Here is a 27,852-nt window from a genome sequence, read left to right as displayed (position 1 = left end):
GACAAGGCCGTCAGCTTAACAATATATCCGGCCAGTGAAGAAAATTGGAAAGAGCTATTCCCATGGATGAGACTGGGACAAATCCCTCTCCAGCCCAGGTCTTGGCTGAAAGTTGTAAGCACTATTTTTGTCTAAGACCCCGTTCCTCCAGCTCAGATCAGCAAAGGATTGGCATCATAATCTCCATCCTACAGGGTGACCCGCAGTCCTGGGCATTCAGTCTCATCCCAGCAAGTCCCTCGTTGCAGTCTGTTAATGCATTCTTTAATGCCCTGGGTTTACTCTAGGACGACCCCGATAGGGTGGCTTCGGCTGAATCTCATCTTAGAGCCTTGAAGCAGGGCTGATGCACCGCTGAAGAGTATTGTGCCAATTTCAGATGATGGTCCACTGATAGTGAGTGGAATGATCCAGCACTTCAAAGTCAATTCCGACTAGGAATTTCTGAACAAATTAAGGACTCTCTTTTGCAATATCCTGCACCAGCTAAATTGGAGGATTTAATGTAGTTGGTAATCAAAATTGACCATAGGTTAAAGGAGAGAAAAGTCTAAAAAGATCGGTCTCCTTTGGTGCTCCGCTGATGTCCTACGCTGTATCATTGGATGCCTTTGAACCCATGCAAATAGAGCTTACCGTCTTTCCGCTGAAGAAAGTTCCAGGCGGCGATCCTTGATTCTCTGTATGTATTGTTGCAATAAGGGCCACCTAGTTTGTGCTTGCCCCAATAAGTCAGGAAAAGACCAAGCCTAGGTGCTGGAGAAGAGGCGCGCCTAGGTCTTCAGATAATCTATTCAGAAAATTCTGTGCTTATCCCTGCACAAAAAATCTTGCTTATGGTGCACAGTCCCTTAATATCTCGACTCTCCTCGACAGTGGTGCAGCCGGAAAATTTATTGACTTCAACTTGGCCCGGGCTCTTGATATTCCCCAAATTGAGTTAGACTCAAGCATCACTGTCTGTTGGTTGGTTGGTATTTCATTAACTGGAGGCAAGATGCTCGCAAGAACTCCACCCATTCAGTTATTAGTGGGTGTTCTTCATTACGAAGTCCTGTCATTCTATTTAATCTCATGTTCTTCTGCTCCATTGATACTTGGGCATCAAAGCCATAACCCCCACAGAGATGGAGACAAATGGAAAACAGCTTTTAATACTCAGGGCATTACGAATATTTGGTAATGCCATTGAGCCTCTGTAATGCTCCAGCAGTATTTCAGGACTTAATTAATGATGTTTTGCGGGCATTTTTAGGCACATTTGTTGTTTATCTAGATATTCTAATCTATTCACAGTCCTTGGTGAGCACCGTCAACATGTTCGAGAGGTGCATCTTAGACTCCGCCAGCATCACTTATATGCTAAACTTGAAAAATTATGAATTTGAGGTCACCCGTGTTACCTTCTTGGGTTATGTCATTTCCTGCAGGGAGTTTTCAATGGATCCTGACAAAGTCTGGGCAGTCCAGGACTGGGTGCTTCCCACTAACTTGAAAGCCATTCAACGATTTCTTGGCTTTTCCAACTATTATCGGAGGTTCATCCGCTCATTCTCAGTGCTTGTGGCACCAATCACTGCTCTTACTCGTAAAGGTGCTGATACAGCTAACTGGTCACCGGCAGCTCTAACCTCTTTTTCTACTCTGAAGGAGACTTTTAAATCTGCTCCAGTCCTCAGGCACCCAAAATCGGAACTCCCTTTTATTGCCGAAGTAGACGCTTCAGATGTAGGGGCTGGTGCTATTCTCTCAGAGGGACCCCCACAACCAAAAGTTGCATCCATGTGCATATCTCTCCCGGAAATTTTCAACTGCTGAGATCAATTACGATGTGGGTAACCGTGAGTTGTTAGCCATCAAATGGGCCTTGGAGGAGTGGTGACATTGGTTGGAGGGGGCTACCCATCAAGTTACCATCCTCACAGACCATAAAAATCTTCAGTATATTCAGACTGCCAAGACCTTCAATCCTAGACAAGCTCGATTGGCACTCTTCTTTACTCGCTTTAATTTTATAATCAATTTTCGGCCAGGCTCCAAAAATGTCAAGGCCAATGCTCTCTTTCGGAGTTTCCCGTCATGTCACACTCCGCCCATCATTCAATCCTCCGCAATCCATGCTGGCCTAACCCAAGAGCTTGGGGTTACCGTCCAACATTTTCAAAGAATTGCTCCCTCCAAAACCCCTACAGGCATGCTGTTTGTTCCGGTCCATCTGAGGGAAATGGTTTTGACAGAATGTCACAGAAACAAACTGGGGATCCAGACTTATGTTCTCTCTTGTGAGGTGTGTGCCAGAAACAAGTCCTCCAGGAACCGCCCTTCGGGCCAGTTGATTCCCTTGTCTATTCCAGTTATGGCATGGACGCATCGTTCGATGGATTTCATTGTAGACCTGCCACGGTCATCCGGTCACAATACTATCTGGGTGGTCGTGGATTGCTTCTGTAAAATTGCTTACTTTGTACCATTGCCCAAGTTACCCAATGCGCAGACCCCGACTTCAAATTTTGATCAGCATATCTTTCGTTTACACGGTCTCCCTTAGGACATCGTTTCTGATCGTGGCTCCCAGTTTGTCGCTCAGTTTTGGAGGGCCTTCTGCAATCTGCTGGGAATGAAAGTTAGTCTATCGTCAGCTTACCATCCACAATCCAACGGACAACCGGAAAAGGTAAACCAGTACCTAGAGCAGTATCTCCGCCTATACATCTCCAAGTTTCATGATAACTGGGCATCTCTACTCCCGTGGGCTGAATTTGCCTATAATAACTCCTGTCACTCCTCAACCCGTATCTCTCCATTCTTCTGCAACCTCGGTTTCTATCCCAGGGCTAATTCTCCTCCATAAATTCTTTTGGGTCTCCTGCAATGTCCTCTACTGCATCACGACTTAGAACTATCTGGAAGAGTGTCCACTCTGCTCTGCTCCAGGCTTCTTTCAGATCTAAATCTGTGTCAGACCACCATAGTAGAGCTTGTTACTTTAAAGTCGGAGATGAAGTCTAGCTCTCTACACAGAACATCAAGTTTAGACAGCCTTGCAGGAAACTGGGACCCAGGTTTATTGGACCTTTTACTATAATCAAGAAGGTCAATCCTGTGGCCTTTAGGCTTAAACTCGCTCCATCCCTGAAAATTCCTAATACATTTGTTCTCTCCTGAAACCATTTATCTCCACTAATAAAATCAATTCTAACAGGTGTCGAGTATCACGGCCAGTCAGTGTGGATAGGCATCATGAATTCCTTGTGCAAAAAATCCTCAATTCTAAGAAAGTCCAGGGACAAATTCACTTTCTTGTACATTGGAAAGGCTACGGCCCAGAGGAACAGTCTTGGGTTCCAATGAGATGCCTACACACCAATAGGTTTATCAAAGAGTTCTTTAGGAAGTTTCCCCAGAAACCAGGGTGTCTGGGTTCCAGTTCATCTAAATCACTGCGGCTCTTGCCAGTGCTCTTCGTCATGGTTGGACATTTCACTGTCTGGATGACAGCATCTTTGGCAGACGGGGGAATCGCTAAATCCTCGATGGGCAGGGAAATGACCCAGAAGTCCACCATCTGCCAGCCCATTCCTCTGCAGTTGGTACCATCTAGTATGATTCGGCAACTAAACAGGGTTGCAGCATATTCCTGTGCAATACCCTCACCTGTCCATTTCCATGTCCGGGAACCACCACGTACACCGACCCATCTAGTGCCTATTACTCCTTGATGTGGGGTAAAAGGCACACATCCCGCAATGTGCATCTGAGGCAGCGGTGATAATCCCCGCAGAAGAGCATTGCCCAGTCTTTCTTGCACATTAGAGCGTGCTCTTACTCTCGTACAGATGTTGGACAACATGGTTGTGCAACATCTGTTTCAACGTTGTTCTTTACCTCCTGATAGAGATTAGGAAGAATTTGTCGATACCGGTCCCGAATTTGTCAGTACCGTTCCCGAACTGGTGGTGCACCCAAAGTCCTCTTCGTGTTGGAGAAGCCCCATTACCTTTTTCACAACAGCTGCTCCACCTTTGCCACATCAGTGGTAAGGGTAAGGGCAGCAAGGACTTCTGCCTTACAGCACTGGGGTCATGAGTTCAATCCCCAACCATGGCCTTATCTGTGAGGGGTTTGCATGTTCTTCCCGTGTTTGCGTGGGTTTCCTCAGGGTGCTCCGGTTTCCTTCCACACTCCAAAAACTGGAGGTAGGTTAATTGGCTGTTAACAAATTGACACTAGTCTGTGTGTCTGTCTGTCGATGTGTGTTAGGGAATTTAGACTGTAAGCCCCAATGGGGCAGGGACTGATGTGAGTGAGTTCAGTACAGCGCTGCGGAATTAGTGGCGCTATATAAAGGTAATAATAATAATAATAATAATAATAATAATAATAATAATAAGGGCATTAAGAATGTGGGACATGAAGAACAGAGAGGGATTAAATGCCACCCTTAGTCTCTGGCCCTGAGCAGTGGAAGTAATGCTAGATTTACTTCCAGAGATAGCGAAATCAGGTATGGGGGTTGTTATTGGAGGGTGGGAACTCAAATAGTTCAATCTCAGAGAAATTAAGTTTCAGGTAGAGTGATAAGAAAAGAGCCGAGATCTGTTAGTCACACAGGACTGAGAGTTCACAGAAAGAGGGAAAGAGTTGGGCACCAAAGAGAGGATACTGAAAATCAGTATTGAGCCCTGAAGTATACATTGAGAGTAGAAGCACTGAACCCTGGCATACGCATTGGTGGTTTTATCTTAAGGGGCAGTACAGGCCTCCCACTAACTTCGCAGCAGACAAAAGGTTAGTACAGGTAGGTGGCTTTCTCTCTCCCTACAGATGAGATGTCAACCTCCACCTGCAGCAGAAAATGAAACACACCTAAGTCAGAAACAACCACTGTGTCACTGATCACCGCACCACCTTATTTATGTTTAAGGGCTATTTGGAAAACAGTATGAGCATCTTCACATCATGCTGCCTCCCAGGCCAATATTTTTGGAGCTCCACCGTAGGAAGCGCAGTTTTAAAGTGGGTGACAGAATCTGGACCTCTACAAAAAACATCAGATTACAAGGCAATTTCGTATTGCAATGTTGAATTCAGTGTTAGAACGATGGGTCTTCATCCAAGGTCACGGGTCTTCTAGCAGGACAATGATCACAAATAGACTTCAAAAAGCACCCAGGAGTGGTTCAAGACAACTCGCTGGACTGTTCTGAAGTGGCCAGCAATGAGTCCAGATCTAAATCCCATAGAACACCTGTGGAGAGATCTGAAAACAGCAGCTGGGACAACTGGAGTAGATTGCATAAGAAGACCGGACCAAGCTGCCAGTAGGGTGGTGCAGGAAGCTCATCCATTGTTATGGGATGCAGTCGATTGCAGTTATTTTTTCCAAAGGCTGTGCTGTCAAAATCAGGTCTAGGTATTGATACTTTTGTCAATGCCATTTATTTTCATTTTCTGGGTGAAATACAGTATTAATTTCAGAATAAGACACAAATTCTGTAATATTAACAGAGAGAAAGAGTGGCAATATTTTTGGCTATGACTATATGGCAACCATAGTCCCATATCATTAACACATAGTGCTATGCCACATTGTCCTCATATATATTGCATAGTGCTATTCAACGTTAACCACTGGTGCTATTAATACCTTGATGCTGCCATTAAACGCAGCATACCTGACATACTATATGGGGGGGGGGGGAGGGGGGCAGAGATAATTGCCTGACAAATATAAATGGGGGCAGCGTGGCAATGCATCTCCAGCCTCTCTGGCCCCTTTTCTGCTCTCAGAATAGCCAAATGGGGGGCATCATCGAAGCACGCATGAATCGCTAACACGTTAGCAGTAGTAATAGCTAACAAAAGTATATACATTATAGTGAGAAATGTGATTTTGCTAAGCTGATGCCATCTTGTTCTCTTATCGTTTAGACAGATTAGATACAGCTAGTTGTAGGAGTTATTCATTGTTTGCAAGATACTATGCCCATGACCTTGGATGTGGCAAACAGGAGATAAAGCAACTCCCCCCTGGGGAGAATTCCCATGTGAAAGTGTGAGAATGTAGCAAGATCTGAGTAAAGGAAGCATGAGTGGTTAAAACTCTTTGGGGCGTAGTTTTCTTTAATACGGGATTTTGTGCTATATATCGCAATGAACTTGTAAATAATAAATCAGAGCTAATTGTACACGCAGAACTTGCAGTGTCTCTTATTCTCTCCGGCTGATGAGCTCATAAACGGATACTTACAGGTGAACAATCTAAATTAGATTTGACAATAGTAATGCCAAGTAATGTTAGCAGTCGTGATGACCCCCCAGTAACGTTAGCAGCAGTACCGGTAACATGCTAGCATCAGTAGTAATGCTCAGTAATAGGTTAGTAGTAGAAGTGACCAGTTATATGTTAGCAGTAGTAATGATGCTCAGTAATAGGTTAGCAGTGGTAGACACCTGCGTTCTGCACAAGATTTGCATCTCTCTTCAACTCTCATCATATCCTCCCATGCTCAGTTACAGGACATTTTTCGGGCTGCACCCACTTTGTGGAATTCCCTCCTTCACACAGTAAGACTTTCCTCTAATCTCCAAACCTTCAAGCGCTCTCTGAAAACCCACCTCTTCAGACAAGCTTATGATATTCCTCAACCACCATCTTAATCTCCCCTATTACCACCCTCTACACAGCCAACACAAGACAACAACCCTCTGACCAACATTGCCACACACACAGCCCCCTAAATACTTTTACCTTTGCATTCTAGCTGGTCCATTGTGCAATATAATGTAGCACATGCCCTTGTGTTTGAAACTCCCATTGTCCTATAGATTGTAAGCTTCTGAGCAGGGTTCTCTTACCTATCTGTCTGTATGTATTACCCAGTATTGTTTTATTAATGTTTGTTCCCAATTGTAAAGCGCAACGGAATTTGCTGTCTCTATATAAATAAATTTTGATGATGATGATTATAGTACCAGTAATACAGGAGCAGAGTACAATAATAAGACAGCAGTAGTAGCAGTGCCTGATAATATATCTGCAGTAACTGTAATAAGTCATCAGATAGTTATGGCCACTTCTAGGAGCATCAATGTCTGAACTTCACAATACCTAATTGCCCATGGAGTGTGTGGGTCTCAAAGAGTTACTGTATGTCAAACACTTCTCTGCAGGGCACAGAACAATTGCCATTTATACCCCCTAGATCAGTGTTTCTCAACTCCAGTCCTCAGGACCCACTAACAGTGCAGGATTGCCAAGTGACCAGTGAAATAATTATAACACCTGCTACACTGTGTCAGTCAGTAATGAATACACCTGTGCTCCAGCAAGGCGATATGGAAAACATGTACTGCTAGGGGGTCCTGAGGACTGGAGTTGAGAAACACTGCCCTAGATCATTACGCCACGCTTCTGACTGCAACCACCACTTTGATAAGTATGGGAAATTAAGAAGGTGCAGGTCATCCCCAGTATGATGCTAAATAACGAATATAAAACTCACATTTAGGAAAATAAATCCAATAACTCAACAACACAATAATTGCGAGTACGGCCATTTGTAAGCATAGGTTCTAATCAGAGCTCAAAGACCTAATAGATGTCATTGTATTTATTTAATCGGAGATAAAATACTTACAAAAATATAAAATGACAAAGCAAGTACATGTTTACAAGGAATAAAAAAAATATATAGTAGGATATATATCAATAGGCCTCTTGGAAGTTTTGGAGAATAATCTATTATCTAACAACAAAGGATGCTGTGTTATTGCTTCCAACTTCAGAGATGTCTGAGATGCTGTAGAAAAGCCTGCAGATGGGGTTATGATTCTATGTATAAATCCCTGGAGTGGTTTGGTTTAACAAACCGCTTTGAAGCCCACTAGGCTCGTGGATAGGATGTTCTGCAATGTATTTGGGCCGTAAACCTTATTAGGAGAAACTTTCTTAAATAGAACACAGCTGTTGCCTGTGGTCAATGTTTTGAGCACATTATTTCAAAGGTATGTATGTTCTCATTCCTCTGCTGACCCCCATCGCCATATCCTCCTCCCAACCTGCTGTAATCTCAGTACTGCCCCAGAGGTTCTGTGCCCCATATCACATGATGGGATGGATGTGTCACCAGATTTTATTTGGTCACTGTCAGAGGATGATAAGCTCTCCGGAGGCCGAACACTTGCCCCATAAAACGTTGTGTGATCACTGAGCACCACTCAGTTCAATTGCTGACTCTTCCTCCCATCTCTGCACCAAGAAATAAAATAAGCTTGGCCAGGCCTGGTCTAGAAGCTGCCCTGCTTGCAGCATTAATAAGTGGTAGGATATCAGTAGATCCAAGTGTCACATTAAATTAAATAAAAGTTTACCAATAATAATAATAATCCTTTAAAGCCATTAGTAAAATTGAGGGAGGAGACCCACAGAGCATGGCCACTTGACATGACAAGTGTTGTGGAGGTGGTCAACACAAAGACTGCCAGAACTTTCTCCTGCCATTGAAATTAAGCAACTGAATAATAAAAAAAAAAACCTGGATGGGGATCTCATAGCAAAAATAAGCTGGCCACACACAGTCCAATCCTGCCACTCAGGACAGCTTCAGTGTCCAATTTGCCCTAACAAGTAGAAAACCAGGTGGTTTAGCTGCTTGAGCTGAGCATTCAGAAGACACCCAGCATTTCTTGAGCCTAAATGCAGTCAGACGTACAGCCGATGAAAGTGATCTGTGGTTATCTTCTAAATGCAAAACACAAACATCTCATAGACCTCTAGCTGGTTATGTGACGTATAGTACACTTTTTTCTTTTAATATTTTAGTCTTAATTTGATACAATGATTTAGATACCAAGATCTGCGTTCATTTATAGGAAGACTCAATGTAGGAGAATCTAGTTATGTAGATCACTCATATTTCTTCTTTCCCGAGTGAGTTTTCATGTGAGCATTGAGCGCTTTCTGCCTTCGGAAACATTGCCCACACTCAGAACACGGAAACGGCATCTCCCCTGTGTGAAGTCTTTGGTGTATTTGAAGATTTTGTTTATTAGCAAAATATTTCCCACACTCTAAGCACAAACAAGATTTCTGCCCTGTGTGAATTATCTTGTGTTGACGTAAACGAGCCTTATTTTTAAAACATTTCCCACACTCCGAACAAGAAACAGGTTTCGCTCTTGAGTGGATTGCCATATGACTTTTGAGAGTCACGTTGCAAGGAAAACATTTCCCACATTCAGGACATGAGTAGGGTTTCTCGCCAGTATGAATCTTGCGATGTCGATTAAGATGTGAGTTACAGTGGAAAGACTTGTTACACTCCGAACACTCAAATGGTTTTTCTCCTGTATGAGATCTCTCATGCCGTTCAAGATTTCCTTTTATACGAAAGGCTTTCCCACATTCAGAGCATGAATATGGTTTCTTTCCTATGTGAATTTGTGTGTGTATATAAAGACATGATCGACTAGGAAAAGATTTTCCACATTCTGGACATACAATTGTGTTGCCAGTATGAACTGACTGATGTTGAATTAGCTGATAACGTGTGGCAAAGCATTTCTCACATTCAGAACAGGAAAATGGCTTCTCACCTGTATGAATTCTTAGATGGTTGACAAGATTTGATTTCTGATTGAATGATTTTCCACATTCAGGACATGAAAACAGATTCTTCCCAGTGTGTAATGCATTATGTCTTGAAAAAGTTTTTTTGCTGGAAAAACACTTCCCACATTCAGCACATGAAAATGGCTTTTCTCCTGTGTGAATTCTTTCATGCTCAACCAAAGTTTGATTATTAGTAAACTGTTTACCACACTCAGCACATGAATAACGCTTTTCGCCCGTGTGGCTTCTCTCATGTCTATTGAGAGAACATTTCCTGGCAAAACATTGCTTACATTCAGAGCACTGAAATGGCTTCTCTCCTGTGTGGGTTCTCTGATGTCTAAACAGATGGGATTGGTGGGAAAAACATCTCCCACATTCAGAACATTTGAATGGCGTCTTTCGCTTATGCACTCGCTCATGTCTTTTGAACTTTGTTTTTGAATCAAAACATTTCCCACAGTGACAACACTTATAAATATCTTCTGTTTTATGAGCTTGCATGTGTCTGACAAGGTCAGAGTTACTACTCTGCTCAGTCATTGATGTGTCTTTAGTATCGGTGCCTCTGAAGCTACTTTCTTCACTAGAGGATTCTGCACCTGCATATGCGGGACTTCCGCCTTTATATGACCATTCCGTGTCAGAATCTGTGGGATTTTCTTCTCCACTTGACTGTTTTGTATCTGTACCACTGTGATTTTCATCTTCAGACGACTTGTCTGCAAGATCTTCTTCTACATATAATCTTCCTGTGGCCATAGAACTTCCTTCTTCATTTGATGTATGTTCTGAATGATTTTTGCTCAGGACTATTTAGAAATAAAGGAGAATCCTTATTTACACCATTTGGTGAACAATTAGCGATGTGAAATGTGTCGCGTGTATTTTTGACCTCTGATAAATCTGTTTGGAGAGAAAGGATAATTAAGCAATGTTCGCGATTACAATTAATCACAACAAAATCATGCCCTCTTCCTCAATATAGATCTTCTATATCTGCCCTTACCGTTACTAACTAAACTGCTAGAAAAAGGAAGCTGTCTTCTCTCTAGCCGTTATTATATACTATATTATACTTTAAATTCTAAATTAGTCACTTCTTGTATTGCATCTGATATAGAGGATCTGGCCCATTTGACAGCAAAATTCAATACATATTATAACAGCTCCCACAATTTAAAAATACATCTCCCAAAGAAGATAACAAATAAATAAAAATATCGAAATGATTTATCAATTGATAGCATAAGTAATTATCAGCAAGTGAGATGGAAAAACGATGTACACATGGGCTTGACCAACTACCTGTGACATCAATACACTATTGTGGCTGGATCACTTATAAATAACTTATTGTAGAAATTAGTGGTGCAGTGTGCCGATGTATATCATTGCAAATGTACTGATTTTTTTATATTGTGTTGTATTTTTGGTATTTGAAATGTATTGATTTCTATTCCAGGTAGGCGGAAATCTGCTTTGTAACCTCTGAAGGCAGGCTAATAGCATGCTAATTAAGTTCTCATCTCAATGACCAAGACCTTTTTAGCTTGAATGCACAGGAGGGAGGTCATTACCTTTCCATCCTGTGTAGTTAACGTGTCTTAGAACCTGTCTGAATAATGTAACAGCAAGTAATTTAGGAATTCACTGATTGGTGTAAATTTTGTTTAAAAGTACGTTATGTCCAAGTCTAGAGAATATTATATCCTCAGATGTAATACCTCAGACGTTGTGGCGCCATCTAGGATCAAGTGGATGGGTTACCCACTGACAACATTTGTGTCAAAAACTGTATAAAAAGAGCCCTGTTTTACCATATAATGTAGTAGTATTCCATCTATACTTCTGGGTCATGACTAGTACCTCCAACTAGTGTGGAAAGGTCCTTGTCAGGACTTTGGAGCAATAAAACTTTACTGCTTGAAGATTCTGCCTACTCCTAGTGGCTGCTGTATTTTGTGACCAACAGAAAAGCGCTTACACTCTAATCCATTCCCCGGCTCTCCTGTGTTGAACCCAGCATCTGTAAGTCACGCAGCTGTCCTGATTCATAGCTGTAACAGCTATACCAGCTACAACAGAAGTAAGCTGTTCTAGTCGCCACAAAGGAGCCTAGAGGTGGCAGCAAGGTTCTCCAACTATTGCGCAGTTGGCACTCGCAGTCGGCAAGTGTCTGGTGGAAGGTGACACCAGTAGGAGTGGTCAGTAACAGTTGGTTACTCATGAAGAGAAAGAAACCCAGATAAACCGTGCAGGAAGAACATCCCTTCATCCTTCTTCCTCCAACAGACCGGTTGGCAAAGTAAGCTCATTTGGTCACAACCATCATCAGTAGCTCTTTCAGTCCTTAACTGTATATCATAATGGGGAAAATATTTCCCATGACAAGAACCTGTATCCAATGTCCTATTTTTTGTTTAAAAAAAAAAATAATATTGCATGCACAAAACAACATTTGAGCAAACTTGATAAGGAATTTTCAATAGTCAAGGGACAAACTGAGCATGATAGAAATCGGGAAAACATGTGGTCAAGCAGGGTCCCAAGGAGTTGTCAGACAGCCAAATTTTCATTTACATACGGAAACAATGCAAGTATAGGCAGAGAGTCTAGTTCGAATACCAGAGCAGATCGAGAACCATAAAAGGCTAAGCCCATAATTGTGGCTTCAGTGAAGACCTAAAATGAATTCTAAAACGAACACCAACGCTAAAGCTAAAGCTAGTGCTCACCCGAACTTAGAGATCAGTGATCCATTAATGGAGTTGGTGGTGGGATGTACAGAGAGCATATGTAAAGGGTGGAGAGGGCCAACAAAGTGACGGGAAGGGGCAAGGGAGAAAGAGAATGTTAGATGATAATGGGATAGCGGTCTGCCAGGCTTTGACAAGAACACCAAGAGCTGTACTGACAGCATTTTTCGATCGCAAGTTTCATATGTGATGGGAGGGTGAAAAAGGGACGGTGTGAGGGGTTCTTTGTTATGTGTTTTTTTTAACTAGTCCATATGAAACAAAAAGAGGAGTCTAGGGATGGTGGAGCATCGTGAAGCCACAGTCGGAGGATGGCTCTGCACCCTGCGGCGGACAAGATCGTCCAGAGCTTTTTATCAAGTCTTGAGATATTGGGTTGGTCTGCCAAATAACCCAGTATGACCCACTGGGGAGTATTTGCGAGAGAAACACCAAGCACATTACCGCAAAAAACAGTTAGTGTGTCTCATAACACTTGTAAATGCCAACACTGCACAGATTATGATACATTTCTGCTTTAAGTTGCGTGCATTTTGGATAGACGGTCCGAGGAAAGGCCAATCCTGTACGGTTGCCGAGGGAACAAATAGGCTTGGTGTAGAAGTCGTGTCTTGATAGTTGCGAGCTATAGAGCATGGAGGATATAACTCAAATAGAGAAAGGATGCAAAATTGAGAATCAAGTAAAATGTCAGTGATTGTGCTCTTGCCCCTAATTGAAATCACTAAAGTGGATCTGCCAAGCTAAATTATGAAACTGAAACTTGGGTGAATTTATTTCTCTCCTCTGAGGTGATTGCTGCAACTTGAGCATGATTTCTACCTACCCCCTTTCTCTTCTTCGCCCCGGAAATCTATTTCCTTACATCGCTCCTTCCTTCTCCTGCCTCCTCCTCTTCCATTATCCCCCTAATCAGCCCATTCTCCACTCTTCCCTCATCTCTTGCTCCCCCTCCCCCTCTGACCCCTGCCAGGTCCCTTCCTACTTCTGTTTCTTATCCAATTCCAACCCTCTCTCCCTGTTATGTCCCTCGCTCCATATCATCCACACTCTTGCAGTCCAGCAACCCCAACAACCTCATCCACATCTCTCCTCTTCCCTCTATCCTGTGGTCTCTGGAACACCAGGTCAGTCTGTAACAAATTGACCTCTATCCATGATCTCTTTATCTCTAGATCCTTCAACCTGTATGCCATCACTGAAACCTGGCTATCCCCTAAGGACACTACCTCTCCAGAGATGGGAATGGAGAGAGGACAGACAAGAGACATAGGGCAGAGGATCCTGCCTGTGAGAGCTTACTTTCTAGAGGGAGGGGGTAATGAGAGACAATAGGCGCAAATAGTAACAATAGTCATAGTGTCATTATGGTGCAGAGGTCTGCAAGATACTAAGGCCATGATGTAGAGAGGTCTAGATGGGGCCACGATGGGACAAGGGTCTAGGTGGTACAGAGTCCTGGATGGTCCACATTGTGCAGAGGCCTATTTGGGCAACATAGTATGGCACACGGGCCATGATGGAGTCTGGGCCTAGGTGGTGTAAAAGCCCAGATGATGGCAAGTGAGGTACGTTAGTGGTAATGTAATCATGGTGGTAAAACAATAGCAGGGTCACTCTATGTAAAAGCAATGTTATGGTAGAGCAGTGCAATGGTAAAGGCAATACAGTACAATAATACCAGAGTTAAGAGCAGTAAATTGTTAAATATAATTATATTTGAATGAAGTTAATCAAGTATTTATTTACTAGTAGACTGTAGAATTGAATCATGTTCATTTTGAAAATGTTTAAAGTATGTGTTTTATTGAGAGGACACTAGATCTCCACACACATGTATATAATGACTGATAAGAAAGTTCCATGTTTTACATATAAACTGGATTCGGACAGGGACCGATGTGAATGAGATCTCTGTACAGTGCTGCGGAATTAGATCCATCCTGACATCTTCACCTTAAACCCATAGATCCAAAAGGATCTTCTTGTTAAACCTATAATCCATATATAAAGAAAACAACCCAAAAAACCATGCACAGACGACGCAAACGGCCTTAACTCTTAGCTAGCATGCCCCATCACTTAAAGGCAGCCTGGGCATGCTTGGACCTGTAGTGCACCACGGGCAAAACGTTTTGGTTTTATTGAATTTATTACCCCAGGAAATCCAACCCCTGCTGATCGGCCAAGGGCTGGTTGGCACTATGGTGTGGGAAGCCCCTTTAATTCACCCCCCCACCCCAATTTTGCCAGTTCCAGTGTAGGCAGCATGGCAGCATTAAGGCTGTTTATGCTTTTTGGAGGGGGCCGTTCTACTTTCTATTTATTTAGGCGGCCTTACGGGCCATTGCGTAGGATACACTAAAAGCACATGCTACTCCTGGTAAGATACGCTTTAAGCGCATTTTAGGAAAACATACGCAGTTTGTGTTCTATGCAGAGCAGGATGGATCTCTGACTCTGAATCGGGACGAATGTATGCCAAAGTTGCGTACGTTTTTTTTTTAACTTCAATAGTATTTTTATTAATTTTTCAGAAATTATGGGGTACAGAAAGTAGAGAGGGATGGGGGTAAGGAAAGGACACAAAAATAAAAAGGAGAAGGATTGAAGGGGTACATAGTGGGGAGGAACACCTTAAACAATTCTGCTGTTAAACCACATTGAACACATGAGGGGGAAAACCCAATAGGTTCTCTTCCAATTCGTGAAAGTTGCACTAGTCGAATGGTCACCAGGGGACTGCGTACGTTTTTTTAAAGTACACTTTTTTTTGTGTTCAACTCTGCATGATCCCCTTAATCTATAAAAACCGCATAGTCTCTTGGTCTGATTAACATTTAATCATTGCACATATCTATGTAATGATCTTTGCACTATATGGGGGGGAATTCAATTGAACGTGGGTTTGTTATTTAAGTAATTTTAACGCGGTCTTCACTCACTTTAAAACAGGTTAACTTTACCTGATATTCAATTACATTTTTAACGCAGTGGTTTTTTTTGCACAAACGGTCCTATCGCGGACAGGTAGAAGATCTATTGAAAGTATAGGGAGGATGGGAGAAGCGTTAAAAGCTATTCGGCGCGGTAAACTGTCAAATCTCCAGTTTTATCTCGCACCTCTCATGGCTGTGCACAAAATTGAAAACATAAGGGGCCTGATTCATTAAGGAACTTAAATTAATAAGTTTATTTAAGTCTCCCGGACAAAACCATGTTACAATACAAGGGGTGAAAATTAGTGTCCTGTTTTGCACATAATTTAAATACTGTCTGTTTTTTCATGTAACACACAAATATCAACTTTAAATCTCAGTGTACAAATAAGCTATCAAGTATTTGTGGTTGCCGTGGGTGACAGTGGGGAGTTTTTAACACCTTAAGTAGCTTGATGAAGGATGTGGCGATGAAGATGAAGGATGAGGTGATGGAGAAAAATGATGAGGTGGTGACATGTGGACAAAACCACGTTAAAAAAGGGCGCTTGCGTCGGGAAGTAACGCTCTTCCCCTGAGGAGGCCTGGGCTAGGCCCAAATGCATGACAAGAACCTTTTTAACACCTTAAGTAGCTTGATTTGACTAGAATGCATGAGTATCATGCACGGGTTAACTTATATATAGATATTGTAGAAGTGGTGATTCACGATAACATATCTACCATATAACCATATATGTACTGACAAAAATATATTAACATAAGTATTTTTAATCATACACTCACTTTAAGAAAGAAATAAGAAATCATGTGCTCATATTTTAATAGTCTACGTGACACAGTATAACAATATAGCAATAAATAATGTTAATTTCAGGATAAACTGAAGGTCAGTGAAGCATAACTAGGAACACAGACAGGAAAATATAAGAATAATTATAGGAAATAAAGTCAACAAAGTGATACATTCTATGTGAAAGATCAAATAATATCCTGACATCTGGTGACAGTTACTTAAGGATCTCTCATGAGAAATAAGTATAATAGGTACACATGGGAGAACCTGATTTGGCACTAATAATCTATCTCATTGTAGGTATAAAAGTTTCTGTATTAAAAATAGAATGTTGCACTCTATATAATCTGAACTGAAGGTAACATGTCATGACATTACTGTAACCTGTAGTGAATAAACATCTATATTGGTACAAAGACTACTCATCATCCTTTACCAAGACAATAAGAAAAAAAAAAAAAAAAAAAAATATATTATATATATATATATATATATATATATATATATACATACACATATATATCCTAATAATTATAACCCCTACACACATTACAGTGAACATATCTGTGTAGCAGAACAGAATGCTCTATACAGGAAGAGCAAATACAGCAAACGGCTGCAGGGGGCAGACTCATTCCGGCAATTCCGGTTTTCACCCATACCCAGAGAGCGGTGATGAGAGAGGGTGTGGAAAGCAGTAGTGAGTGAATGGGTCACAGAGAGCAGCAGAATGGTGAGAGTGAAGCAGGGAAATAGAAAACAAAGATAAGTGCAGTGGCAGCTGCAGCAGGTGAAGTTAGTTACTGGCAGGTGTCCCAGGTTGTTCCCCATGTCATTTAACTGTAGCATGCAATGTCAAGCATGCAGTGATTACTCCTATTTTAAATAAAATAAATTCTGACCCAAACTCTCTCTCAAATTACCGCCCCATCTCCCAGCTCCCATGCCCCTCCAAGCTTCTCAAGAGAATTGCCTACACTTCGCCTCAGACACTTTCTTACAGCAAACAACCTGTTGGATCCTCTTCAGTCAGGCTTTCACTCTCAACACTCCACAGAGACTGTGCTGACCAAGGTTGTCAATGATTTGATCACAGCAAAAAGTAAAAACCATTATTCTCTTCTAATTCTCCTGGATCTTTCTGTTGCATTCAACACTGTTGACCACTCTCTCCTCATACAAACGCTACAATCCCTAGGTCTTGAAGGCACTGTCCTATCCTGGTTCTCATCTTACCTATCTAATCGCTCTTTCAGTGTTAATCTCTCTGGATTCACCTCTGCTCTGTTTCCTTTACCAGTTGGAGCACCACAAGGCTCAGTCCTAGGTCCTCTGCTATTCTCTATCTACACCACTTCTCTTGGAAAACTAATGAGCTCCTTTGGATTTCAGTATCATCTCAATGCGGATGATACACAAATCGATCTATCCTCTCCTGATCTTTCACCATCTGTGTTGTCTCGCGTTACTGACTGTCTTTCTGCCATTTCATCTTAGATGTCCTCTCACCAACTCAAACCTTTCAAAAACATAATAAATAATATTCCAACCTAAAAACAGACGCTTCCTGCCTGACATTTCTATTTCTGTTGATAACATGACCATAAAACCCACCCCGCAAGCTCGCTGCCTAGGTGTAATCCTTGACTATCATTTATTCCCCACATCAACTCTATATCTAAATCATGTTACATACATCTAAAGAACATTTCCAGAATATGCACATATCTCACACAAGACGCAAAAACCTTAATGCATGCACTCATCATCTCCCGCATTGACTATTGCAATTCCCTCCTTACTGGTCTTCCCAAAATCAGACTTGAAGCCCTTCAATCTATTTTGCACACAGCGGCTAGATTGATTTTCCTTGCAAACCGTTCTTCCTCTGCTGAGCCACCCTGTCAGTCTCTACATTGGTTGCCTGTATTTCAACTAATCCAATATAAAATTATTCTACTAACATACAAGGCCATCAACAAAATTGTACCGACATACATCTCACTTGTCTCAAAATATCTCCTGATCCAACACCTCCGTTCTGCACAAGATCTACGTCTCTCTTCCACTCTCATCACATCCTCCCATTCCCTGGTTACAGGACTTTTTTTGGGCTGCACCCACTTTGTGGTATTCCCTCCCTCGCACAGTAAGACTTTCCTCTAGTCTTCGAACCTTCAAACATTCTCTGAAAACCCACCTCTTAAGACAAGCTTATAATATTCCTCAACCACCATCTTAATCTCCCTAGGTTACCCTATTACCACCCTATACACAGCTAACACAAGAACCCTCTGACCAACATTGCTCTGTGACTGATCACACAGCCCACTCAATACTTTTACCTTTGCATTCTAGCTGGTCTCATGTGCAATATGATGTAGCACGCGTCCTTGTGTTTCCAACTCCCATTGTCCCATAGATGGTAAAGCTTGCGAGCAGGGTTCTCTTATCTCTCTGTCTGTATGTATTACCCAGTAATGTTTTATTAATGTTTGTACCCAATTGTAAAGCGCTACGGAATTTGCTGGCGCTATATAAATGTTGATGATGATGAACTGTACATTCCCTAACACTTTGTGAGAAAACCCCCAACACGTCTTCCCTTAGAGCGGCGGTTCCCAAAGTGTGCGCCGCGGCTTCCAGAGGTGCCGTGGGAGGCCATAGAAAAAAAAAAACAAACAACACAAAAACTTACCAATCCACACGGCGCTGGGACCCAGCATCCTCCTCTCTCACGCAGAGACAGGAGGATGCTGGGTCCCAGCGCTGCGTGGATTGGTAAGTTTTTGTGTTGTTTGTTTTTTTTCTATGGCTGGCCCGCGACAGAGGGGGACAGCGTGAGTGGGCCAGTGGAGGGGGACACAGCGTGAGAGAGGGCAGAGGAGGGGGGCACAGCGTGAGAGAGGGCGAGCACAGCGTGAGAGAGGGCAGCGGAGGGGGACACAGCGTGAGAGGGGCAGCGGAGGGGGACACAGCGTGAGAGGGGCAGCGGAGGGGGACACAGCGTGAGAGGGGCAGCGGAGGGGGACACAGCGTGAGAGGGGCAGCGGAGGGGGACACAGCGTGAGAGGGGCAGCGGAGGGGGACACAGCGTGAGAGGGGCAGCGGAGGGGGACACAGCGTGAGAGGGGCAGCGGAGGCGGAGAAGGGGGACAGCATGACAGAGGGCAGAGGGGACAGCGTGAGAGAGGGCAGAGGAGGGGGGACAGCGTGACAGAGGGCAGAGGGGGCAGCGTGAGAGAGGGCAGAGTGTCTGGATGCAGAGGGGGCATTTTTGCATACATCTAAATAAGTATTTCTGTCCTGACCTAAATACTTATTACAATTTTTTGACCCAACTAAAACAGGACTGCTCAGTAATTATTTTGGAGGGGTGCCTTGAAAAAATTATGGAGACTCTAAGGGTGCCGCGAACTGCAAAAGTTTGGGAACCACTGCAATAGAGTGATAGATATAGTAATAATAAGAAACAGTTGTGATGAAGACAAACTGGCTGCATCTCCGGTAATTGTTCAGCTGATGATTTAAGAAATAAACACATATTGGTCTAGATGAGAGCAAAGCCAGAATGGTGCATTAAAATACACTTCACTGACCAGCAGCCCAACACTGGTCATATACAATATATAACAAATTACTGTTACATGCTTCAAAAAAAACAAAACACAGTTCACACAGATGTGAGACACAAGAAATGAAGTCACCGACATAGATACATACATACATACACACCAGTCCTTTTTCTACATTACCCCTGACTCCCCCATATCATTAGATCACTCAGCAGGGCTCCTCACAGTGATCATAGGAGAAAGTGCTCAGTCACATACTGATATATAAACACACAGTCAGGTCCAATCCCTCATAAACTCCAATTACAAGGACAGAGCTCATGTATTGGTCTTTCTGCTATTGTGACAGTACACAGTTACTACTTACTTTCTCCATGAAGTGTCTGCACAGTGAGATGAGGCAGAGGGGGAGGAAATGCTGCTGGATCCTGCTCCAAACTCTGTGTCCTCAGCCTGTGACTGTGTCATGTGACTGACTTCCTGCAGCCAGTCAGTCAGGGGGAGGAGTCATCACAATCCCTCATGCTGATTGGTCAGTGCTTTCCCTCCATTCCTGCCTATGCTAGGGACTTAGCAGCTGCCCCCATCCTAAAGCTCTATGCTCAGGTAACAGCAAATGTATGAAGGAGGATTATATAGTAACTTGTCCTGAGAGCAATATGTATATATATTCAGTAGCAATAGTAGATAAGGTAACAGAGGCAGCTGCAGCATCTGTGTTATTAGTACATGTATACCTTGCTAGGCAAAACATATCTAAGTGTCAGTGTTTTAAAGTGAATAGCTGGATGGACAAAGGTCAGGAAATGAATGATAGGTGACACAAGGTAAATGGTAGGATGAAGAACAAAATAAATGTAGAAGTTACGTCAGCATAATAACATTAATAATGTCTGATAAAAAAAAAGAAAAGAAAATGTCAGCACCATAATGTCTGATAAAGATTAAGGAAAACCTTGAAAATCAGCATAATAAATAATCAGGGAGGGTCTGGTTTGGCAACAACAAGTAGTAGTTGTCTAAATAAAGGGATCCGCACTCTGTGATCTGTAATGTGCTGTGTCTTAAGGCCTGTATCGAATAAAAGATTTATATTGGAATCAAGACAACCAAGAGCAAATCCATGTAGCCACATGTTACTGATGTCTAATAAAATGTTAACAACCATAGTAATGCCCAGGAACATGTTAGCAGGTTCTATGTGTGTCATCCTCTTAGTGGGTATTGTTCTAACATTCTAAAATGTGTCACATTTTCAAGCTTTGCCTTGGGAGCCAGATTGTCTACAAACTGCCCTGTTTGTAGCTGTCACAGGTTGGACCCGCGTACCTAAGGCCCGTTGACCAGCGCAGTTACCTGCCCACACTCCCTGAGCCTCCTGCCGGCTTTTATCAGACCTGGCTTTTATCACCTCTTCATCCTATTAATTGGGAGACTAATTATCTCACGGGACATTTAAAGCACCTGTTCCACAAGTAAGGTGCCTGTTCTTTGAGTCAGCTCTCCCCAGGACTCAGATGTGGCTCTCTCTGCTCTCCTGCTCCTAGGACCGCAGACTATCGCTCAAGTCTCCAGCAACTCTGCAGCTACCCACAGTGCTCTCTATACCTGCAGCAGACAATCTCTCCTGTCTCCAGCAACACTGCAGCTATCCACAGTGGTCTCTATACCTGTTGCTGACTATCGCTCCTGTCTCCAGCAACTCTGCAGCTATCCACAGTGGTCTCTATACCTGCTGCAGACTATCGCTCTTGTCTCCAGCAACTCTGCAGCTATCCACAGTGATCTCTATACCTGCAGCAGATTATCGCTCCTGTCTCCAGCAACACCATTGGTTCTGTCTCCATCAACTCCGCAGCTATCCACAGTGGTCTCTAATTCTGCTGAAGACTATCGCTCCTGTCTCCAGCAACTCTGCAGCTACCCACAGTGCTCTCTATACCTGCAGCAGACAATCGCTCCTGTCTCCAGCAACTCTGCAGCTACCCACAGTGATCTCTATACTTGCAGCAGACTATTGCTCCTGTCTCCAGCAACTCTGCAGCTATCTACAGTGATCTCTATTCCTGCAGCAGACTATCGCTCCTGTCTCCAGCAACTCTGCAGCTACCCACAGTGGTCTCTATTAGAGATGAGCGGGCTCGGATATCTGAAATCCGAGCCCACCCGAACGTTGCCGATCCGAGCCGGATCCAAGACAGATCCGGGTATTCCCGCCAATTGCAAAACTGAAACCGAGGCTCTGAGTCATAATCCCGCTGTCGGATCTCGCGATACTCTGATCCTATAAATTCCCCGCTAGTCGCCGCCATCGTCACTCGGGCATTGATCAGGGTAGAGGGAGGTTGTGTTAGGTGGTCTGCTGTGCTGTTCAGTTCTGTGCTGTGCTGTTCAGTTCTGTGCTGTGTTCTGCTCAGTCCAGTGGTGCTGTGTCCTGTGCTCTGTCCTTCTGAGTTCAGTGGTGCTGCTGGGTCCTGTGCTGTGTCCTGTTCAGTCCAGTGGTGCTGTGTCCTGTGCTCTGTCCTTCTGAGTTCAGTGGTGCTGCTGGGTCCTGTGCTGTGTCCTGTTCAGTCCAGTGGTGCTGTGTCCTGTGCTCTGTCCTTCTAAGGGCATTGTTATTTCCCCATTATTCCCAAGTTAAATTTTTTTTTTTAAAAAAAGTAATTATAAAAAAAATAAAAAAAAATATCCAAAAACAATCCTGCAGTATAAGTCCAGTGGTACTGCTATATTACAAAGTTCACTAATTCAGCAGTATAAGTCCAGTGGTACTGCTATATTACAAAGTTCACTGATTCAGCAGTATAAGTCCAGTGGTACTGCTATATTACAAAGTTCACTGATTCAGCAGTATAAGTCCAGTGGTACTGCTATATTACAAAGTTCACTGATTCAGCAGTATAAGTCCAGTGGTACTGCTATATTACAAAGTTCACTGATTCAGCAGTATAAGTCCAGTGGTACTGCTATATTACAAAGTTCACTGATTCAGCAGTATAAGTCCAGTGGTACTGCTATTACAAAGTTCACTGATTCAGCAGTATAAGTCCAGTGGTACTGCTATATTACAAAGTTCACTGATTCAGCAGTATAAGTCCAGTGGTACTGCTATATTACAAAGTTCACTGATTCAGCAGTATAAGTCCAGTGGTACTGATATATTACAAAGTTCACTGATTCAGCAGTATAAGTCCAGTGGTACTGCTATATTACAAAGTTCACTGATTCAGCAGTATAAGTCCAGTGGTACTGCTATTACAAAGTTTACTGATTCAGCAGTATAAGTCCAGTGGTACTGCTATTACAAAGTTCACTGATTCAGCAGTATAAGTCCAGTGGTACTGCTATATTACAAAGTTCACTGATTCAGCAGTATAAGTCCAGTGGTACTGCTATTACAAAGTTCACTGATTCAGCAGTATAAGTCCAGTGGTACTGCTATATTACAAAGTTTACTGATTCAGCAGTATAAGTCCAGTGGTACTGCTATATTACAAAGTTCACTGATTCAGCAGTATAAGTCCAGTGGTACTGATATATTACAAAGTTCACTGATTCAGCAGTATAAGTCCAGTGGTACTGCTATATTACAAAGTTCACTGATTCAGCAGTATAAGTCCAGTGGTACTGCTATTACAAAGTTTACTGATTCAGCAGTATAAGTCCAGTGGTACTGCTATATTACAAAGTTCACTGATTCAGCAGTATAAGTCCAGTGGTACTGCTATATTACAAAGTTCACTGATTCAGCAGTATAAGTCCAGTGGTACTGCTATATTACAAAGTTCACTGATTCAGCAGTATAAGTCCAGTGGTACTGCTATATTACAAAGTTCACTGATTCAGCAGTATAAGTCCAGTGGTGTCACTCACCAGACTGTGAGTGCTTCTTCCCGTGTGTTTAGGAACCGTGGCCGTCCACCATCCTGAGGGTCTGCGCATGCGCAGCCCTTTCAAAACCTTCAGTACCTGTTCCTTTAACTTAATTGGCTGATCAGGCAACACTCCCTATTTAAAGCACCTGCTGTCCTCTCCTCGTTGCCTGATCTTGGAGTCTCATTCCCCATGAGCCTCTGAAGGTGTTCCTGTGTTTCCTCGTGTATTCAGCGCTGCTGATTCCTGTGGTTTCCAGACCACTTCTACTCCTGTGGTTTCCAGACCACTTCAACTCTCCTGTGTTTCATCGTGACTGTTAGCTGATTCCTATCCGCTGCCTCCGTGCACTACAGTCTTCAGACCACTTCAACTCTCCTGTGTTTCATCGTGACTGTTAGCTGATTCCTATCCGCTGCCTCCGTGCACTACAGTCTTCAAACCACTTCAACCCTGCTGTGTTTCATCGTGACTGTTAGCTGATTCCTATCCGCTGCCTCCGTGCACTACAGTCCTCAGACCACTTCAACTCTCCTGTGTTTCATCGTGACTGTTTGGCTGATTCCTATCTGCTGCCTCCGTGCGCTACAGCCTTCAGCTCATCTCAACTCTCCCGTGTTTCCTCGAGACTGCTTCAGCTGATTCCTATCCGCTGCTCTCCGTGCTCAACAGTTCCAGCTCAGCTCTACTCTCCCGTGTTTCATCGTGGCTGCACCTGCTGGTTGCTATCCGCTACCTCCGTGTACCTGCAGAGTCCTGTGGCTGCTACTCCTCAGTTCTACTCGTGTCTGCAGCAGCTGATCCGCTCTCCGTGCTTCTCAGTGTTCCTGCTGGTCTCTACTTGCCAGTCTGCATCGGATCTGCGCCTCACTGCTTTCATCTCGTCTAGACCATCGCTACTCTTCAGGGTCCTCCAGGAGTCCAGTTCTACATACTACTGCTTCCTGAGTATTTGTTCCCCTGCTGGTCTACCTACCTGTGCGCTGCACCTACTTGATTACCGCTTCACCCTCCAGGGACTTCGCATCCTGCCAGCCTCCAGCCGTTCAGGTATCTCTGCACTCCTGTCTGACAGCCTGCTCCTGAACCATGGTATGCATACTTCTCATTGACTGTGCTGGTGTATTGCATATCTTGCTGGACTGAGTTGTTCTCCTCTGGAGCTTACTATCCGCTGAGACTTTTGCCATCATTGACTGTGTTATCTTTTGCCCGGATAGTTTCTATGACTTTGTATTATTGCAGTGCTGTTCAGTCATTACTATATTGTGCATGTCATTGTGGATCAAGTTCAAGGTGCCCGTGTATCCTCTGTATTGCAGTCTCTCCCCGTGCTCCTCCTCACATATATATTCAGTGGTACAACTTGCTAGAGGCAGACCACTGATTCCTGTTTCCAGTGTCACCTGTTCCAGTGTCCTCTCACATAGCAGTGGTACAACTTGCTAACGCAGACCACTGACTTCCCGGATACCTTCACCTGGATCCCATTCCTTCACCCAGACAGCGGTACAACTTGCTAAACGCAGACCGCTGACTCTCATCACCTCCTCGTTTCTGTTGGACATTCCTCCTCACTATAGCAGTGGTACAACTTGCTACCGCAGACCACTGACTACCCTCACGTGTCCTTTGTCCATTCAGTTCCTCGTGTATTACTACATATATATTACCAGTGCTGCTAGTCATAGACTTTCCCGAGCATCTCTATCATCAGCTGTCTCCTGTTCCGTGATCACCCTGCTACCAGAGTACCGTATTACCACCTATACTGCTCTGGTAAGCTTATCACCTGGTGATCCCTGGGTAAAGACTCCTAGTGCCCGTGACAAGTGGTACTGCTATATTACAAAGTTCACTGATTCAGCAGTATAAGTCCAGTGGTACTGCTATATTACAAAGTTCACTGATTCTGCAGTATAAGTCCAGTGGTACTGCTATATTACAAAGTTCACTGATTCAGCAGTATAAGTCCAGTGGTACTGCTATATTACAAAGTTCACTGATTCTGCAGTATAAGTCCAGTGGTACTGCTATATTACAAAGTTCACTGATTCAGCAGTATAAGTCCAGTGGTACTGCTATTACAAAGTTTACTGATTCAGCAGTATAAGTCCAGTGGTACTGCTATTACAAAGTTCACTGATTCAGCAGTATAAGTCCAGTGGTACTGCTATATTACAAAGTTCACTGATTCAGCAGTATAAGTCCAGTGGTACTGCTATTACAAAGTTCACTGATTCAGCAGTATAAGTCCAGTGGTACTGCTATATTACAAAGTTTACTGATTCAGCAGTATAAGTCCAGTGGTACTGCTATATTACAAAGTTCACTGATTCAGCAGTATAAGTCCAGTGGTACTGATATATTACAAAGTTCACTGATTCAGCAGTATAAGTCCAGTGGTACTGCTATATTACAAAGTTCACTGATTCAGCAGTATAAGTCCAGTGGTACTGCTATTACAAAGTTTACTGATTCAGCAGTATAAGTCCAGTGGTACTGCTATATTACAAAGTTCACTGATTCAGCAGTATAAGTCCAGTGGTACTGCTATATTACAAAGTTCACTGATTCAGCAGTATAAGTCCAGTGGTACTGCTATATTACAAAGTTCACTGATTCAGCAGTATAAGTCCAGTGGTACTGCTATATTACAAAGTTCACTGATTCAGCAGTATAAGTCCAGTGGTGTCACTCACCAGACTGTGAGTGCTTCTTCCCGTGTGTTTAGGAACCGTGGCCGTCCACCATCCTGAGGGTCTGCGCATGCGCAGCCCTTTCAAAACCTTCAGTACCTGTTCCTTTAACTTAATTGGCTGATCAGGCAACACTCCCTATTTAAAGCACCTGCTGTCCTCTCCTCGTTGCCTGATCTTGGAGTCTCATTCCCCATGAGCCTCTGAAGGTGTTCCTGTGTTTCCTCGTGTATTCAGCGCTGCTGATTCCTGTGGTTTCCAGACCACTTCTACTCCTGTGGTTTCCAGACCACTTCAACTCTCCTGTGTTTCATCGTGACTGTTAGCTGATTCCTATCCGCTGCCTCCGTGCACTACAGTCTTCAGACCACTTCAACTCTCCTGTGTTTCATCGTGACTGTTAGCTGATTCCTATCCGCTGCCTCCGTGCACTACAGTCTTCAGACCACTTCAACTCTGCTGTGTTTCATCGTGACTGTTAGCTGATTCCTATCCGCTGCCTCCGTGCACTACAGTCTTCAAACCACTTCAACCCTGCTGTGTTTCATCGTGACTGTTAGCTGATTCCTATCCGCTGCCTCCGTGCACTACAGTCCTCAGACCACTTCAACTCTCCTGTGTTTCATCGTGACTGTTTGGCTGATTCCTATCTGCTGCCTCCGTGCGCTACAGCCTTCAGCTCATCTCAACTCTCCCGTGTTTCCTCGAGACTGCTTCAGCTGATTCCTATCCGCTGCTCTCCGTGCTCAACAGTTCCAGCTCAGCTCTACTCTCCCGTGTTTCATCGTGGCTGCACCTGCTGGTTGCTATCCGCTACCTCCGTGTACCTGCAGAGTCCTGTGGCTGCTACTCCTCAGTTCTACTCGTGTCTGCAGCAGCTGATCCGCTCTCCGTGCTTCTCAGTGTTCCTGCTGGTCTCTACTTGCCAGTCTGCATCGGATCTGCGCCTCACTGCTTTCATCTCGTCTAGACCATCGCTACTCTTCAGGGTCCTCCAGGAGTCCAGTTCTACATACTACTGCTTCCTGAGTATTTGTTCCCCTGCTGGTCTACCTACCTGTGCGCTGCACCTACTTGATTACCGCTTCACCCTCCAGGGACTTCGCATCCTGCCAGCCTCCAGCCGTTCAGGTATCTCTGCACTCCTGTCTGACAGCCTGCTCCTGAACCATGGTATGCATACTTCTCATTGACTGTGCTGGTGTATTGCATATCTTGCTGGACTGAGTTGTTCTCCTCTGGAGCTTACTATCCGCTGAGACTTTTGCCATCATTGACTGTGTTATCTTTTGCCCGGATAGTTTCTATGACTTTGTATTATTGCAGTGCTGTTCAGTCATTACTATATTGTGCATGTCATTGTGGATCAAGTTCAAGGTGCCCGTGTATCCTCTGTATTGCAGTCTCTCCCCGTGCTCCTCCTCACATATATATTCAGTGGTACAACTTGCTAGAGGCAGACCACTGATTCCTGTTTCCAGTGTCACCTGTTCCAGTGTCCTCTCACATAGCAGTGGTACAACTTGCTAACGCAGACCACTGACTTCCCGGATACCTTCACCTGGATCCCATTCCTTCACCCAGACAGCGGTACAACT

At 43.6% G+C, this 27,852-nt stretch overlaps 3 protein-coding genes across 5 annotated transcripts in view; 1 reads left to right on the top strand and 2 right to left on the bottom strand.

Moving 5' to 3' along the window:
* LOC142159811 (uncharacterized) overlaps positions 1 to 27,852 on the top strand; it is a 316,766-nt gene that overhangs the window by 79,093 nt on the left and 209,821 nt on the right. The window lies entirely within an intron of this gene.
* LOC142159838 (uncharacterized) overlaps positions 1 to 27,852 on the bottom strand; it is a 196,735-nt gene that overhangs the window by 100,840 nt on the left and 68,043 nt on the right. The window lies entirely within an intron of this gene.
* LOC142159908 (uncharacterized) lies at positions 7,627 to 20,137 on the bottom strand. Its single transcript, XM_075214775.1, has 2 exons — positions 20,050 to 20,137; positions 7,627 to 10,519 (listed from the first exon to the last, which is right to left on the bottom strand). The coding sequence occupies exon 2, from the start codon at positions 10,373 to 10,375 to the stop codon at positions 8,909 to 8,911; it is 1,467 nt and encodes a 488-aa protein (XP_075070876.1). The 5' UTR covers positions 10,376 to 10,519; positions 20,050 to 20,137; the 3' UTR covers positions 7,627 to 8,908.

This window comes from Mixophyes fleayi, chromosome 6, assembly GCF_038048845.1.
Source record: "Mixophyes fleayi isolate aMixFle1 chromosome 6, aMixFle1.hap1, whole genome shotgun sequence".
Taxonomy (NCBI): domain Eukaryota; kingdom Metazoa; phylum Chordata; class Amphibia; order Anura; family Limnodynastidae; genus Mixophyes; species Mixophyes fleayi.
The sequence above is the reverse complement of the archived record's forward strand: the minus strand, read 5'-3'. Positions and strand labels throughout refer to the sequence as shown.

What these genes read in the sequence shown, in the direction of transcription:
- LOC142159908 (XM_075214775.1), bottom strand. Translation starts at nt 10,375, where the DNA reads ATGGCCACAGGAAGATTATATGTAGAAGAAGATCTTGCAGACAAGTCG.